This window comes from Diabrotica undecimpunctata, chromosome 7 (assembly GCF_040954645.1).
Source record: "Diabrotica undecimpunctata isolate CICGRU chromosome 7, icDiaUnde3, whole genome shotgun sequence".
In the NCBI taxonomy this organism is placed as follows: Eukaryota; Metazoa; Arthropoda; class Insecta; order Coleoptera; family Chrysomelidae; genus Diabrotica; species Diabrotica undecimpunctata.
Window position 1 is genome coordinate 75,705,899 of NC_092809.1, and position 19,250 is coordinate 75,725,148.

Below are 19,250 nucleotides of genomic sequence, written 5' to 3' on the forward strand. Positions count from 1 at the left end.
TAGGAAATACTAGATAAGCGGTTTACATGGAACCCATCTGAAAAGAATATCCAACAAAGCGAAGCTTTTCCTTTGGGCATTCGAAGGATATGTGGAAAATCATGAGGTATGGAACCCAAACAGATGTACTGGCTATACATGACTGTAATCAGACCTATTATTACGTATGGAGCACTAGAATGGTGGTCTAAATGCCAACAAACGACCACCAGAAAGAAGCTGAATAAGCTTCAATGACAAGTATAATTACCTAACCTAACCTAATCCAAGTGAAAGATTTATATTTTTTTGATCTTTTGTTTCCAGTTGAGAATGTGTATTGATTGATAGATGTTATTAAACTATTCATTTCTATATTACCAGAACATCTTCCTGTCCTTTCAGCACCTTAGTTACAGACTGTAGACATTCATCAGCCCAGACTGTGAACGTAAAATCAAATCAAAAAGTTTTACGTAAAAAATTAATACAGATGTTTAAAGGTTTGAAATCATAGGGAGTACCTAGTAATAGGTCGGATTTCAATAGAAGTTCAGTCACGATTTATTCCTTCTGCCTTTGAAAGTACTAATCGATAAAATCGAGGAGAGTAAAATATGTGAAAACTGTGAGGTTCCCTAGGGAAATCTATGTGAAAATTTAATTTTCTTTTGTAAAGTGCTACGCCAATTTTCTCTCTTATGTCATTTTACGAATCGTGAGTGGAGTATTGATTATATTTTAAAAATTTTGGTATAAGGGCTACTGGTGCCCTAAGAGTGCTATTATAACCTAAACATATAATGTTAATGGGTCAGTGTCCGTGATTTTCTCCTTCATTGCTACTTGAAAGTTTGTTAGTTTTCACGATAAGGTACCTGCAGAAAAGGCATAACGGCAGGTCGTGAAAAAGAAATATTTTACCTTGGAAAAGTTGAGGAAAATAAGGAAATTTCGATTTTAAGAAAAACGAACCAGGTTCAACCTCTTTTTGCTTATCTCATATGTGATTACTATAATGACTGAATACGAGCGGTTGCTGTTTATATTTCTGATCTAACAATGAAAAAACAATTATTCATGGACGCAAATGGCTTTATTGCTTTTCAAAATATTATCCACGAAAATCAATACACTTTTGCAAGCGTTTGAACCGATTTTAGAAGCACTTTTTTTACTCAGATTGAGATAACTCCAAACTATTATCCCAGAGAACAAATGTTTAAAAAGTTGTTCTTGGTTGGATAATGCTTCTAAATGAGTTTATAAAAGTGAAATAGATTCTTAAAACTTAAAAGGTAAGTATTTAAAATACAATCATATTTGAATGCATATTTACCATTCAATACATACCTCATACGACTTAAAACACGTAGGAATCTGTATTCTTTTACATCAATATCTTTTTATAGACTGGGTTAATCTGTTACCTTTAAACTACTATTAAATAAAGCGGCGAAATCGTGCTGAAAATGATGCCGATAAAAAAGGGTAGTGATAAAAGCCCAACTTACTGGGCACAAAAAAATCAGTGGTCGTGAGTTCGAATCCTGTCGGGATGAGAATTTGCATTTAATAAATCTCTATTTTGTCGGATCGACACTCATCCGACTAAATCCGAATGAAACGTTAGTAACAAGACAATTACTCAAAACATAGTCTACAATATACATAATGTAAAAACTTCTTCTGATGCACTCCATTACTACAAAATGTTCTCTATTCTGCGCTACTCTTAGTAATTGTTGGACATTCATGCCCGACCAAGTTCTGATATTGCGAAGCCTTGACATGGCTCTTATGCCTGCTCCGCTTCGGCCCCCTATCTTCCCTTCAATTATTATTCGTAGGTTATATTTGTAATTTCTTATTATGTGGCCTAGGTACGAGGTCTTCCTTTTCTTAATTGTTTTTATAAGTATAATGTACAATAAATAGAGGTTAAATATTCCAGAAGCAAACAGAGCCTCCGTTCAGAGTTCCTGGTAAAAACTACTTAGAAGGAACACCATTGAAGGTTAAAAAAATCAGAGTAAGATTTTGGAATCTTGGTTTGAGGAGTTTAAGGAGTCTTAAAAGTAAGAGCATGGTGTTGGTAGATGCATTTAATTCAAAGAATAATTCAAATTGCTTACATTCAAGAGACGAAATGGATATACGAAAGGCGAAAGAACCAAGTAAAAGGTACATATTGTGGTATATATGTTAAGAACGGTAACAACAGGAATGAAGTTACCCAATAGAATTGCTGAATAGAACAAGTAGGAGAGGAAAACGAAAGAAGGACTGGTTTAACACATTAGGCAGGATGTGTCTGTGAATGGAACTGATAGTGGTATGGTCCAGAATATAAACTTATGAAGAAATATAAATTTGGGAAGCAAATGTAGCATAGAAATAAAGACGAAGCGAATAATAATGACAGAAATCGATTTCTGCTTTTTTGAGCAGATTCTTCACATTTCTCAAGCAACCTCAAATATCTGTATTTCATAGCCACCCATGATTTTTTTTTGGTTTGGTTAAGGTTTTACAATATGGTCAAGGTAAGAGTCTGTGTTGTATAAAATTAGAAGACATTTTATTTAAACAGCATATGAAATATACATGTTGTCATTTGGATATGTGTTTTATTTAGTCTTATTTAGTATTATTTAGTAATATCCACATAGTGTAGCATTTGTTGATTTCTGTTCTAGTGTGCAATTAATTTTCCAGTACACTTTTAAATATAATATCTAGAAGTTAGTCGAGTAGACAGGTAGGGTGTAACGGTATTTTTTTTAAATAAACTTTTGAAACAATTCTTCTGTATAAAAATGTAAAATTCATCTTATTTGAATACCTAGTTTTTTACAAAAATCTTTTTTTTTTAATGCAAATTTCGGAAACAATGGAAAAGGAGATACAAATGCATACAATTCTGATAAATCGCATCTATAACCTCAAAAACACACTACATTCTATAAATATTTAAACTCTTGGTGCTGTTATTCTATAAAATATTTTTGTCAAATTAATAATATTTTAATAAGTAAATACCCTAGCAGTAAAACAACTACTTTATGCACACAAACATTAAAAAAAAGAAAAGGAACAACAAAACGAACACAAGACAGTTGAATTACTCAAAAGATGGCAGCAGTGCCGCAGCCAGCTTCAACATCAATCTTCATGCTCATCGATGACGTAATCAATGACGTTCTCAAGTATTCGAGACACGCATGCGCTTTGACGATGTCCTATCTTCCAATTTCATTAATTTTTGATGGCGACATAACTGGTTAAGGTTGGTTTTAGACAATTTGTTAATTAAAGCGGGAAAGTTTTTATACAGTTGATAGTTACAAGAAAAAACAATAACAACAACTAAAAATAAATGTCAAACAATGTCAATTATTAATATATATATATATATATATATATATATATATATATATATATATATATATATATATACTTTTTGAAAATAATTTTGGAAATAATATTGTTACTTACAGGACATTTTTTAACAAACCACATTGATTAAAAAGAACGATATAAGGAAATATCTAAATCTCTAAATAAATAAATGGGACATAAGAAGGGCCCTAAAGTATAGTAATCTCCAAATAATTTTGAAAGATAAGTATTTAAAATGGTGCGTAAATACCTCCTTGTTCCATCGTTTTCATGGTCTTCCTACTGATCGTCTTTCTATTGGGGGACCGTCCCTTGCCGTCTTTACTACTCTATTTGTTGTCATTCGGCTTATAGGATCGTTCCATTCTACTCATCTATTTCTTACCCAGTTCTTGATGTTCTCCACCTTGCATCTACGTCGTATATCTGTACCTCTAGCTCTGTCCCATAGGGTCTTGCCATCAATTTTTCTAAGTGTGTTCATCTCTGCTGTTTCTAACATTCTTTTTGCCCTCTCTGTGTCAGGTCGTGTTTCTGCCACGTATGTCACTATTGATCTGATGACTGTTTTGTAAATTCTGCCTTTCATTTCGTTCCCGATATTTTTATTTCCCCATATTGTTTCATCCAAGCAGCCTGCGGCTTTGTTTGTTCTATTCACATAATCTTCCACTTCAGTTTTGAGCTTTCCGTAGCTAGATAATGCGATGCCTAGATATTTAAGCTCCATCACGTGTTCTATTATCTGACCTTCAAGCTCCAATTTACATCTTAGTAAATTTGCTGTTGTAATCATGCATTTTGTCTTTTTTGGGGAAATTAACATGTTAAATTTTCTGGCAGTTATATTAAATTGGTGCAGAATACGTTGTAAATCGTCTTCACTTTGAGAGAGTAGTATTGCGTCGTCTGCATAGCAGATTATTTTAAGTTGTTTTTCTCCCATTTGGTATCCTTTTTTAGTTCTAACTTTTTTATTTCATCCATAATCAGGTTGAACAATAGAAGTTTTGGATCTGCAATTGTGGTTTTGCTTCGCCCGTCGTTCGCCAGACGTAATTGGCTGAAGCGTGTGCGACAGAGTCTTCCAAACCTCTTCGAGCGACCTTCAGTTATATTCGCGTTTGGGTGAACGTCGTGTTTCATCCTTACCACAAGAAACCATCCTAGTACAAACCTCCTCGTTGGTAGAGCTGGGAATCCATATTCGTTGGATCAGAAATACGAGCACTTTTTAGAGCGCGTACTCTGATTTGACGAATAGTGATTTCTGATTGTACAGGGTGTATCCGATTGGTAGTGTGCGCCATATTCGAGCTTTGGCCGGTCCCTTTGGGATCCTTGAGTCCGCGCACCAGTGTAGCTACTAACCGATCGGATTTTTAGAACTCCTATAAGGCTACACACCCTTCCAGATTCCTGGAAGCCTTAGTTTTTAGAGTAACGTAGGTCCCAAATATTTAAGTTGTGAGTAAGTTTTTATTTCCTACTCATCCAGTTGCTCTACAAACCATCGTGCGAGATGGTCATCTGCCATCTCTCTTTCTCATTCCAAGAGATAATCTCTCTGTCTTATCCCATTGCCAGCTTCAATAGGGTCGGATAGTTCTTCCACGTTTACTTTTATTGTGTTGTTTTGGTAAATATTTTCGATCGTTTTCGAAGATCCACGAAACATAGATATGCCGGTTTGTGGTATTCTAATGATTTCTCTTGCACTTGCATCGTTATAAATATAGCATCGGTGCATGATCTCCCCAACCTGAAACCTTGTTCTTCTGCTAGTGTTATAATTTCATTCAATTTATTTGTTATCACTTTGGTTGTTAATTTTAGTGTTGTGTTAAAAAAATAATTCCTCTGTAATTTTAATAAAGTGAGTAAAATGAAATGTTTCGCAACGATTTTGAACACATTTAAAAGAAAAGCAAGCTGAAGATGATTATTTTCCACTTTAGAACAAAATGCATGCTAACATCAAATATACCTCTAATATGAAGCAAATATAGGGGGTAATTATCAAATAAGAATTAAAATTCAAATGTTTAAAAATTGGTATAGAAATATTAAGTTTTGGCAACATTAAGGCCGAAGTACGAGAACAAACAAGACGAGCAGCAAAGAGAGCAGAATATCTAAAGAATACAATATGACAAAAACTTCTCGTAGCACTATTATGCGGATTGGGTCTTGGCTGACTGCACAACTTGCTTTCATCTCACGGTCGTCTATGATAGTAACGTCGGTGGGTAGTCTCATTGTTCTTAAATCTGACCATATGTGACCACCTCATTCGTGTGCGTCTAAAGGCGCTTCTCCCTTTCGAAGCCTCCTCCCAGATTAACTTGGCAAGTCTGTTCCATCTTAGGCGTTGGAATTTAATTTCTTTGACGACGTCACTAGCGTTATGTATACATTTGACCTCGGCAATTGTTCTCATTCGGCATTGATTAGTATTCGGGTAGTGATAGGGTCCGAAGATCCTTTTCAGGATTTCTCTCTAAAAAATCTGATTTTTATTTCCATTGATTTTGTCAGCGCCCAAGTCTCACACCCATACCTGAGCACCGGTCTAATCACCGTTTTATATATCCCGATTTTTGAGGTTCGTATTGGGTTCATGGATTTAATATTGTTGTGTTGTGGAGGCTATACATATATCTGTTGGCTGCCCGAATTTTCTCTTTTATCTCTTCTGTGGTATCGTTATCTACGGCGATTATCATTTCCCAGATATTTAAAACACTTTACTCTTTCAAAGTTATATGGTTCTATTGCTGCAATTTGCCATATTGTTACTACTTTGTGGAGAGCTTTCTTTACATTAGTGACGGTGTTTCCAACAATGTCAATGTCGTCCGCATATATTGATTGCCAAATCAAGAAGGAAAAAGAAAAGCAAAATAAGTTTACTTATTCAAGTAAAAAAGAGACAGTATCAAAAATATAAAATATAATCACAAAAACGTTTAATTTGAAACTTCTACCAATTTTGATGGTTGACAAAATTCAAAAATTAGAATTTGATGGCGATGTGTTACGAAGTAAATCAAAAAAAGACAAGTGTAAGTCAAGAAAAGAATCCGATCAATAAAAACGGCCCGTGGCACTTGGGGAGTGCCAACATAAGTAAATACTTTTTACAGCGCGTCATTACTTCTTCTTCTTCCTCCTCTTTATAAGCAATTCTGCTTCTTCATTGGCGGATTAATACCTCTATGGAATGTTGTCACTCCATCTTTTGCGTGGTGGTTCGATACTTCTTCTGCCGATTGGTGACCAATCTCTTGCTATTTTGACGACACGGATCTCCTTCATTCTGCTTATGTGGTTATTCTATTATTTTCTCTATTTTGAGTAAATTCATTTATACACTGTACTCTTACTCTTCTCAGTACTCTCATCTCTGCCGTTTCCAGTAGCATTTACGTTGAGTCTGTGTAGGGTCTTGTTTCTGAGGCATATGTCATTATTGGTCTTACACTGGCTTTATAAATTCTTGATTTCATCTCAGTGTTACTGTGTCTGTTTCACCATGTAGTGTTTATATAGTGGCATCCTGCCAGTCTATTTGAATTTTGTACTTGATCTCTCACTTCTTTGTCCAGGTCTCCATAGCTAGATAGTGTAATTCCCAGCTATTGTATTTCCATTACTTGTTTAATACTGATGCCATCAATTTCTATTTTACATTTGGTTGGTTCTTTGTCGATTCCTATTGTTTTAGTTTCTGAGATGAGATTGTCATATTAAACATTTTGCTCTTATGTTTACCCTTATGTGGACCAGTCTTTGCAGACCATCTTCATCTTGGGCAATCAATTTTGCGTCGTCTGCATAACAGAGTATTTTCATTTCTTTGTTTCCCATTCTGTATCCTCTTCCTTTGTTAACGCTTTTGATGATTTCATCCATGATCAAATTGAAGAGCACGGGGCTCAATGAATCCCCTTGTCTTATTCCGCTGCCTATTTCTATAGATTCTGTAAGTTGTCCATCTATTCCGACTTCCATTTTGTTATTTTGGTAGATGTTTTCGATAGTTTTTATAATATTTAGGGGAACTTCTCTATTATACAGAAGATGGATTACATCTTTGAGTATTACTCTGTCAAACGCTTTCTTTAGGTTAATAAGACACAGAAATGCTGGTCTATTATACTCTAGTGATTTATCAGTAATTTGCTTTATAGGGAATATTGCATGTACACGATCTTCCACTACGAAAACCCTAGCGCGTCATTACTATGTGGGTTAATGAACTTTTACGTCTGCTTATTACTATAGTTTATTTCTGATTTTTGTATATTTGTGGTTGTTCTGTTCTTTGATTAACAAATAGATCTTTCAAATAGTGTTACCATATTAATTTTCTGGGGTCTAATTTTATTTCGTTATTTTTGTTTGTCGCTAGAGATAAGTGATTCCGCAGTCCGGAACTTCTTTGATTTTTATAAGCAATTGTCTATTTTTGTGTTTCACTTTTCATGAATGTCCTATCTCTTTATATACTGTTTTGTTTCTATTCTTTATGTCACGTTTTTTCCTTTCTCTCCTTCCTATCAGTTGCAGTGTGTCGTTATTTATCAGTTGTCTCAGTTTATGGTCTTCTTGGTCTATATTTTGATGGATGCGAAAATTTAACTGCAATCAAAACAGGAGCAGTCGAATATTACGTGAGGAGAAAATGTGCCTTAAATATAACTGGAATAGACAGATTGTTCAAAAATTAACCCCAAATTGATATTGCATGATCGTCTTTATGTTTAACACATTTTTTGCCGCTTTACATTTTTCTTGAACCCATTTTTATGTTTTCTAACCTCTTTGATTTCTTTCTTCATGTGTTTCCTTCAACGAGTTGCAGAAATATCAATTGATATTCCGTTCGTTATTCCAATTTTCCTTACGGTTTTATTTGCCCGTCTCTCTCTCTGACTGATGTGCTGCGAATATTTAACAGCAATTAAAAAAAAAACAATTCGAATATTAGAATTTCAGGTTCAATTTGATTCAAATAAATGTTGGCAAATAGACGTTAATATTTTATGAACGATCCACAAAAACAAAATAATATAGAAAGACTAAAATTTTACAATTCAGCACTTAAAAAATATGAAATATGTAGATACTAAGAATATTATTTCCTGATAGAATTCGAATCCATCACTTATATAAATATTAGTCACATTTATGTTATTTTTTTGCATTTTCTTGTAACTTTTTTATTGTTATATGTTGTAACAACATGCACATGGTTTAGTAGAAGCTTTATAATGGAAAAATTAGTTATTGTTATAAAACTGTACAATTTAACTGAATACTGAAGAGTGCGATTCTTTATTCCATACAGAGCCATCCATTACTGTTTCAATTTTATTGACAATATATTCTAACTTGTAATGCAATAATGGACTACTCTGTATATTCATAACCCGCTTTCGTGTTAAGAAAAATGTTCAGAGTAAATCTGTCTTCAAACATAAATACCAGTTTAAAAAAAATCTCCAATGTACCTCAACATAATAATCTATGACTAGTTTTAATGAAACAAATTTTTTCTGAACTATGAAATGAAGTTGGCGCCAATAGGATGAGTTAAGCCTTGTACCATGTTTTTTAAAAAGTTGTTTTCAAAGAAAATTAGGACTTATGACAAAGCTGCCAAAATAAATATTTTCAAGTAACAACGGTAGTTATATCAAAGGAAATTATATACCTAAGGTTTTTAAACATTGAATTAATATAGAATCAGCCTTATCACATGTCTAAGTTTTCTTTTTTAGTGGCTTAGCTTGTTCGTTTATTAATATATTAGCGCTTATTTAAAACAGAGCATGAAAACCATTTTCCGCTTAGCAGCTTTACCAAAAAAAAACTATAAATTACTGTGAAATCCAGAACTATTTAAAGAATAAACTATTTCTTTAGCAGTATAACTATTCTATAACTCATTGATAAAACCTAGCGGAAATACATAAAATACAACCATCTATTCTATCAAAAATATTATATTAAACAATGTTTTATCTAATAAAGCAGCCTGACAGTGACACGTATTTGATATTTATCTTATTCATTTAAATATGCTGTAAAGATCTTCAGCACTTTTTTACTAAAGGGATATATCATCTGTGTAGCGTATACTATATAAACATGTATTGTTTATATATGTAAACATTTATTTTTCTTTTTGTTCTTTATATTAACGCCATACTTAACCGCAAAAATAGAGATTCTGGATGGCTTCCATAATTTTTTTTTTGGTATTAAATTTTAAAAATTCATCCCTCTATATGGATATATACGTTATTATTTCAGCTGTAACATTTCTTTTGCATTTCGTGTTGACTTTTCCATACAGGGTGATAAACTTTGGTGACAAAGTCCATTATATCTGTGATTTTACGAGATACCAAAAAAAAGTTATTTACAAAAATATGTTAGCTGTAAGCTTCACATTTTAAAATTTAGTTACAAATATACAGGGTCTTCCATAACACTGTACCGCACAAAAAACATTTTTTTTTAATGAAACACCCTGCATTTAATTTTAATTTTAATAAAAATCGTAACAAGTTCAACGTCCTGTATAGCTGAAAAGGGAACCAAAAACAACGACCTGTTGTAGCCATAGTTGTTAGATGATAGTTGTCAAAATTCATAAAAATAAATGATTTTGGTAATACTCTTAAATCTGATACAGGGTAAGCCAAAACACAAAATTATTATGTGCTCAGTATTTTTAAATGCTTCACCCTGTATTTTATATCACCATCATAAACTAAAGTCAATGAGGTTTAAGTTGTACTAAGTATTTCCTGGTCTTATACTTAGTAGTTTGAGATATTTTAAATTGTAGTGGAAAAAGGGGTATTTCATGAATTAAATTTATTATTTTTATTTACTTTACTATATAAAAATATCTTAAAGCAATAAAGAAAATAAAATAAAGAATTATTTCAATTGAAGAATGTGTTCGGAATGGAGTAACTATATCGTTCAAATCAAGGTTGCTATGAAGGTGTGTTTCACAAATTGACAATTGCGATATCCAGATTGTCGGCAACCGAATAAGAGATGATTTTCCGAATAAGAGAATTTCCATTATTACTCCACAACAAATCCGTACCACATAATTACGAAGAGTCAAACTAGGTGGCACCTAAACGTTTGAGGTGGTATCTTAGGTAATTATGTAATAGGTCCTTTCTTCTTTGAATAAACAGTAAACTGAGAGATTTATTTAGACCTTTTAGTAAATCATTTGCCTATTTTACGTGTTACCATTATAACGCACTTATCCAAGGTGAATTAAATGAGCAATTTGAATAGGAATGGATGGGAAGAGAAGGACAAATTCTTTGGCCAGGTAGATCACCAGAATTAAGTAAAGTCGACTCCTTCTGTATAGTAACGTAAGTAGATTATATGAAAACCGTCCCCAAACCTGTGTTGACGTTATAGGAGCTGATTTCAATTTGTTTCTTTAATATATTTGTATACAGTAAAGTAAATGTAATAATAATAAAATAATAAATGTAATTCATGAAATATCCCTTTTTCCACTACAATTTCAAATATCTCAAAAACGATTAAGTATATTAAGTATAGGCATAGATAGGAAATACCCAAGACAAATAACTACATTGACTTTTGACGTTATGACAGTCATACAAAATACAGGGTGATACAGTTAAAAGTGCTGAGCAAATAATGAATTTGTGTTCTGACTTACCATATATTAAATTTAAAGAGTCTTAACAAAATCAATCATATTTATGAAGTTTGACAATCATTTAAAAACTATAGCTATAACGGATCGTTTCTTTTGTTCCCTTTTTCAATTATACAAGGCGTTGAACTTGCTACAGTTTGCATTTAACTGTTTAAACAAGTAAAATTAATGTTTGCCAAACTTCCGGTCATAATTTTTTAACGGGAAATGACATCAAAATCAAAACATAACTATTTGAGCTCATCATTTCAATACGAGTCGATTGATATATCACATGTATTATTTCCGCTACTATAATGGGTCACTTCCGGTTACAACTTTTTAATCGGAAATGATATAAAAACCGGAAGTATATATTTGTTCTCGGCTTGCCAAGGCGCATCGAATAATATATCGCTTGTACTATTTCGGCGACTTTAAAACAGTACTTCCGGTCGCAACTCTGAAACCGGAAGTCCGAGGTCAAATTTCTCATCTTTAATACAATCTTTGGCTTATAAGCTCTCATTTGTCATTCTATCTGTTCTCATGACGGAGAAAAATATGTGAAAACAAACTTTGTATTCTTGTAACGAGGAAGTGGAGCAAAAATTTAAAATAAATATCAAGTGTTTAAAAAAACAGAGAGATGTGGATGTGGATTTATCGACGAGTGTTACGGATAAGCTGGGTTGATCGAATAAGAATAAGAAATGAAATAGTTTTACATCGAATGAAAAAGAGCACAGAAATAAGAAAAACGATAAAAATTCGAAAGTTACAATATTTCGCTCATGTAATCCATGACATCCAGAGAGGTATAACCTTCTACACCTCATAATACAGAGTAAGATCGCCGGAAGGAGGGGCCCAGGCCGACGAAGAACATCCTGGCTCCGAAATCTCCGGGAATGGTATCAAGAGACCACCGCTAATTTATTTAGAGCCGCCGTAAACAAAGTTATTATTGCCAATATGATCGCCAACGTTCGATAATCGGACAGGTACTGAAAGAAGAAAGTTTAAAAAAAACATCTTTGATTCTATACAGTGTTTTGGAGGACCTTGTAACTAAATTTTAACTAATTAATTAAAATGTTAAGCTGACAACTACCTCCTATTTTTGTAAATAACTTTTTTTGACATCTCATTTTTTCTTACTTTTTACTAGCCCGTTCAATTCTTCTCTTGTTTTCTCTCTCGCAACTTTTTATCTTGCCATTCTCCAACCCATTCTTCTTTTTTCAGGCAAGGCAAGTTTGAGCCATCTATTTTTTATGAATATACTGAAGATAGTAAGATGAGACCATGGTTTAAAAATAAATATACAACAAGCCAAAGTAATGATCATCCAAAGAAAAAGAAATAACCCATCAGAAATGAGAAACGTGACAGATTACAACGTGGTTAGAAAATGTAATTACTTAGGTTTCGGTACACTGGTGGAAGACGCGAAGATAAAATACGTTGATATCTCACACAAGACATTGAGACACAAAACTGAGCCTTGTTAGAGACTTAATTTTTCCAGTTGCCTCATATGTCGCTTGGGCACGTCCTTTTTTGGCAATAGACGTAGACCCTTTTTTTTAATGGACTCACTGTGTTGCTTAGATTGTAATAAAGGTGTGTATCGAATATTAAACATGTATAAGTACAAGAAGGAAAGGTATGGAAAGAATGATAGTTAAAGGCCATATAGCTGACAGAAGATTCGAAACAAATCTTCATAGTGCTGATCAAACCAAATCTTCTTATTGCGCCGTCTTCTAACGAAGGTTCGAGATCACTTCTTTAAAAGCTTCCCTATCTTTTGCAACGTTAAATATCTGTTCAACACTGAGATTAGTCCAATCTCCGATATTCCTCAGCCAAGATTTTTTCTTTTTTCCCAAGCCTTTTCTTCCCTCTGCTCTTGCTTGCATGATGACGTGCAGAAGAGAGTATTTATCGTTTGGAAGTATACGGCCCAGATACGATGTTTTTAAGCTTTCTGCCATGTCCAACTCGTCTTAACACTTCTTCGTTTGAGACTTTTGCAGTCCAAGGAATTTTTAGAATACGCTTCAAACGAAATACCGAACATAATAGATAGGTTACTCATTTTCGGAAGAGAAATATCAAGCAAAAGGAAGAGACCGGAATGAATGGACAGCAATAATCAAATGAACGGGATTACGCCACTACATCCTTATGAATCAGCAAGACCACAGGATTTACGTTTTATTTTATACAGTTGCACCTTTTTTTGCATATACATTTGACGTTTAGTAATTCTTCTTAGATATCCAGCGATGAACTTCATATACATATGATAAAGATACATTTTAAACAATCATGTCTTCTTCTTCGCGAACCATATCAGAATTATCCGACGTTGGCGTTCACCATTGCGAAGGCTTCTCGATCTTCTGCAATATGGAATAATTGTCCTGCATTTGTTATCTGTGTCCATTTACGAATGTTTTTTAACCAAGAAACTTGTTTTCTTCCTACACCTCTACGGCCCTCTATTTTACCTTTAAGGATCAGTTGTAATATTTTATATAGACTTCCCCGTACTATATGTCCCGGATAAGACATTTTGAACAATCATGTACCGTAGAGTTTTCTACTATTTCTTTAGAGAATATTTGGACAATTTTTGTTGTTTTAATGACGTCAGTTACTTCAAATTCGAAAACTATCCTATAGAAAGGGTTTATTACTATGTAAGTGTTTATCCCACTATTTAAAAAACTAGTGTTGTGATTTGAAATATGATCACTTAACTATAATAATATCCTGTTATAAAAGGAATATATACTTAGTTGTTCCTTCACCACAAAGTTATATTAGTCACAAAATGAATAACATAAAACAATGATAAGTGTCATAAAGCATTTCAAGCTGATTATTCATGTCAAAAAAACTTAAGAAGTCAACGCAAACTGATCTTGAATGCTGCCAATTATACAGAGCGAATAATTTGTGACAAAATCTTCCAGAATCGATTAATCGTTTATACGAATTCTAATTTTTCGTTTCTTAAAGAGCCATAGGAAAGACAAATATGGATAATAATAGAACAACCTAGTAGAACGCTTAGTGGAACTATGGAGGGACGTCAGCAGTAGGAAGAGGTGAAGGCGAAGTTAGAATCGATGCTAGAGAAATATTGAGGATAGATAACTGGAGGTGAGCAGCCCCGGAAAGGAATGCTACGCTCGCGAGCTACGTACATTTGCTTTTCATTTTTTTTTATTTATGTTGGTACACATGTTAAGAACATATTTTGAGATAACCGGCCATTTTGCATTTTTAGTTCGAAAACAATAGATCAAAGAATCTGTATTAAATTTATCGTCAGAAAAAAAAATAAGTGCTTTGACGAACTTAAAATGTTTATTGTGTAATTTGTCTAATCTAGCTTGGGCAAAAAACAGGATATACAAATGGTACAACTCTTTACCGAAGGTCCAGAAGGGGTTAAATAACGATGCTCTCCCTAGATGCCCCAGTATGTCAACAACCGATGAAAACGTTGATGAAGTGAAGAAAATTGAAAGGAGAATTCGAGCCGAACCAATATTAAAGAAGTTACTGAGGGTGTCGACATAGTGATTGGCTCATGTCATTCAATTTTGTGAAACAAGTCAAGGATATTCTCCTTCTTCGCCATCTCCTTCCGAAAAAACTGACAAAAGGAAACAAGGAAGGAGCCATTGTCATGATTGAGAAGATAAAGACCGTATCGATATAAGAGCTCAAAACCACACCAAAAGTGCTTCCAGGCTTGCATAAATGTATTATGTCCGAGAGTACTCCTGAGTAAAATAAAATGTCACCTGTTTTGAAAAAAAAAATCGTAGAACTAATTTTGCCGTCATTAACGGCTTAACGAAAAGAATAAAGAAAAAAAGAACAAGGAAATGCTCTAATATGGAAACACCCAACAAATAAATAAACAACTTTCTCCGTAAGAGTGGTAACACTGTTAGCTCGGTGAGAAATTGATTGTACAAAAACATATTCAATAACTTTAAAATCGTATTTTGTTTTTTCATTTCTATCTGACATGATAATGCATTCAGGTTGGAAGATTCTTTAGGTTTTGTTTATTTGTTCATGTTTCTCTAAAAGTTACTTTTTCATTAATTTTTTTCTTTTTTCTTCTATTTATTTAGATATTTGCCTTATATGAATTGTTTAAGATCGTTTTTTAAAGTTTTGTGTTATTATTTTTTGTTATTTTTCTAATCTGTTTCCACATGGGCTATTTTATATCGCTTCCCAGGCTGTTCCTTACTTCTAAGTGTTTATTTTAGAATTTTATATTAATGTGGAATAAAGTCAGTACCGGCGTTATACATTATTTTAAAATTTAATGAATAAGTAATGAATTTAGATACATATATATATATATATATATATATATATATATATATATATATATATATATATATATATATATATATATATATATATATATATATATATATTCTAAATATGCATTTGTTAAGTAAACGTTGAAAAAGTTTTGATTAATAGAAATGGGTTAAATCAAAAATAAGATTTCTAAAATATTTTATAGACAATTAAAGTAACTACATACAGAAACTCTTCATTAGCACCGGAAAAAAGGCACTGCTTTAAAAGTCCTTCACCAAAAAAAGAGTAAAACTAACTATGTTTCATAAAAATCAAATCAGTATTCAGTGACTATAACTAGGAACTTCCTACTAAATTAATTAGTTCAATTCCATATTTACAATAAATAGTATTAAAGCACCCGCAAGTTAATTATCAAAATCAAACCAAACAAACCAAAAAATTACCTGAATAAAAGAAAATTCATCGCCAACAGTAACATTCGATCCAGCAGAGGAGCTTGAAATATTCGAAATGTTCAGAGCATTCATCTCGATCGGTTTGGAACTGCGTCTGCGCATACTTTCGGCTTCCTTGGCAAATTGAGCCTCTACTTCCCTTCGACGAGCCTCTAGGGTTTCCCTAATACTCCTGCGGGCTTCAGAATGCCTCAGTACTAAATCAGACTCGGTTTTTTCTCTCCTAGGTCGGACGAAACTGACTATTTCGGGTTTTTCGGAAAAGTTGTGGTTGTTATCTTTTTTAGGCGTCGAAGTGATAAGAGAATCTGTTTTTTTAACATAGTCCATAAGAACGGGTTCACCGGTCGTCTTTTTACTAATTCCTACATCAGAACCTCTACGATTATTAAATATACCACTGGATCTTGCATTTTTATCAATATAGATAGCCGAGTGTCTTGAACTCAATGGGAAAAAGTCCGAATTTTCTCTTCTGAAGCCCCTCAAGAACGGATTTGAAACTTTCGAATCGCTTTCCATTCGTCTATGACCCTGTTTTTTGTCTTCTTTCTTATTTCCAGAACTGTTAGAAGTAGAAGAAGATGAAGATGCAGTATTGGCTAGTTTCGTAGGGAAAAATTTGTCGAAATCCCAATCTTTGAGTAGGGTCGCCTCGTCAATATCTTCTCCCTTTTTCTTTTTTTCACCTATATTAGCTGCGGACTGCTGCCATTTTTTAACATAAGTATATTTACACAATCACATAATAAAAAACAAAAAGGGAATATTTGGTGACTAAAATTGTTCTGTATATTTTTATATATTGGCAAATTAGGTAGAAGATAAGACAAATGAGTGTATTTAAAACACATAAACGATGTTTATAAAACCTACATACTAATACATGTACGCATAGAGGTATAAAGAAATAGGTACATATTTATACAAGCTATAATCCTAAATTAAAACCAAGAATTCGTAGCGAGTTTAATACTTTCATATAAAATTTAAACATAAAATGTTGGTAAATGTATGACATTAATTCTGCGATTATGCTTTTTTCATATTTATACAATATACAAGATGATCTGCACAAAAGACTTAAAAAATAACATTGTAAGTAAAATTTATTTACTGGCTTTCTCCATTACTTTCTCACCTTATTCTGTTCCTTCTAATTATTCGTTCAAATCCAGACGAGATCAGAATTTTCATTAAAAAAAAATCTCTTTTTAGTCGGATCGGTACTCACGGACATAATTCGCAATTGGATGCAGTACGACAAAAAAGTGCATAGATAATCGGACCTAGTGTTTATGTCAACCTTTTCTTTTCTAGATTAGAATAAGTCTTTATACAGAATTGAGATAAAATATGCAACCTAGTAGAAGTGAACTATTTATGAAAGTTTGCATGCAAGTACAATGACATAACGCATCTGACGCCATATTTTTTTTACTACTCTATTTCCGACTTTACCGGAAATATCCTTAATTTATTTAATTTAAGTAGGACACCTTGTATATTTATGAAGATTTTAAAAGACCTCGTTATTCCTAATTCACACATACCAAGTTTGGTTGAAAAAAAATTGTTAAAACAAGAAATAAATCACTTTACAGTTAAAGAATGGGTAAATTTATTTACCAAGTCCAATAAAAATATTAATTTAAAAAAATCACTTCGGATGTTAAAAATACTTGCTGAGCATAATCCCAACAATCTGCAAGCCTACTAATAAATTCGTGAGTCAGTCTTTCCAATACATACTTCTATTCTTTGAAATAACGATTACTAATATCTAAATGAAACCACAAATTGTAAAAACAATATTTATTTAATAAAATCATCATCAGCCTTATAAAACAGGAAAAACTAAATCTGAAATGCGTGTCCCCCCCACGTTCAGTGAGCCATCCACACATTGGGTTGATTCACAGTATATTGCTAAAGAATTCTTTATAAAGCAATAAGCAACTTATACTATGGTTGAGTATTGGGGCGATATCAGTCTGTTCCCTCTAGACTACTCTAGAGTCAACGTCAACATCTCCGACATAAATTGCAGCTGCGACTGTCGTGATAATGAGTGCATGTGATTATATTTTGCTACAAAAAATGCGAATTTTACGTCATTTTGTCTACAGCGTTACTTAAAGCTACAACATCTTTAGAGATGCCGTATTTGGCAACTGTAGACTGAATATGAATGTAAACCTGATGTCAATGCTCTGAATCCCATTTATTCTTTTATTAACTGAATTCTCAAATTTCTTAGCCTTCTATTTTGGCTATATTCTGCATCAAACGTGACTTTAATCCACGGCCCATATATGGAATTATATATTTTAAAAGTTACATGACCATACGACGGTGGTCTAGTAAGACAAACTTATCTATATTTCAAAATTAAAAGCATATACTTTTATAAAATATTTAGATAGGAAGATAGAAAGATAAGTACATTTTTTTGGGTGCCTGAATTGGGTTATTCAATCAACGCTGAAAGATACTGAAAAAACCAGATATGAATACTATTTATTTATGTAAGAAATAGCCTTTTGAGCACAAACCCCGTTCTGATAGACCACCGTCGTGTATCGGAGTGATATTCCTAAACAACTCAACTGAGGTGGCTCAGGTGGCCGAAGATCGATTTTTACATGTAAATTGGTTTTTTAATGCCGTTATGGAATGGAAATTTTCTTCGATAAAGTAATTTTTATTTTCTAAAAAGACTGCTGTGTAAAATAGCTGCACACGCGTTTACAATAAACCGTCCAGTATTATCAAAGAATATAGAAGGATCTTTCACTCGACATTTTTTAGTCTCGGCAAAAGTTATACACATGTTATAGAGAAGAAGTTGAACAAGATTTTAGTTCCTTATTGTACCACTAGTGAGCGGTCATCTTAGCATTATTACTGCCTCTAAAATATGAAAGAGTTGGGCAACAAATGCAACTTTAGATATTTTCTTATGCGTCTATATTCTTTGGTATTATCTAGATACGAGGAGCAGGTATCTGTGTGACGCCATGAAAGTGTTTCTTGTTTCTGGTACAGTAACTGAAAGTTTCGAGAAGCAAGACCGGAGTATAAAATATGAGAAATGTAATTATAAGATTCAGTCTAAAATAAATATTGTATCGAGCGAGTCTGAATTGTAAAGCGCGTATTGTTGGGAATATAAATTGTAATATAAATCATAAATTAGTGTATATAAATTAAATAAAGACTAAATAAAATAAGCGGTAAGAATATTTTAATAATTAATTAAAAGACCGTAAATACAAGATAGAAAAATCGTAACACTATTTAGTAAAACAATTAATAATTCT

At 32.9% G+C, this 19,250-nt stretch overlaps 1 protein-coding gene across 10 annotated transcripts in view; it reads right to left on the minus strand.

Annotated features, from left to right (window-relative positions):
- msn (serine/threonine-protein kinase msn) overlaps positions 1-19,250 on the minus strand; it is a 212,660-nt gene that overhangs the window by 59,096 nt on the left and 134,314 nt on the right. For 7 of the 10 annotated variants that reach the window (XM_072537565.1, XM_072537568.1, XM_072537567.1 and 4 more), the window contains one exon: positions 15,916-16,635. The exons of 2 other annotated variants lie outside the window; for them this stretch is intronic. In XM_072537565.1, coding sequence (XP_072393666.1) covers positions 15,916-16,635 — 720 coding nt within the window. The remainder of the gene's footprint in view (positions 1-15,915; positions 16,636-19,250) is intronic. One more of the 10 variants, XM_072537563.1, reaches the window with a different exon arrangement.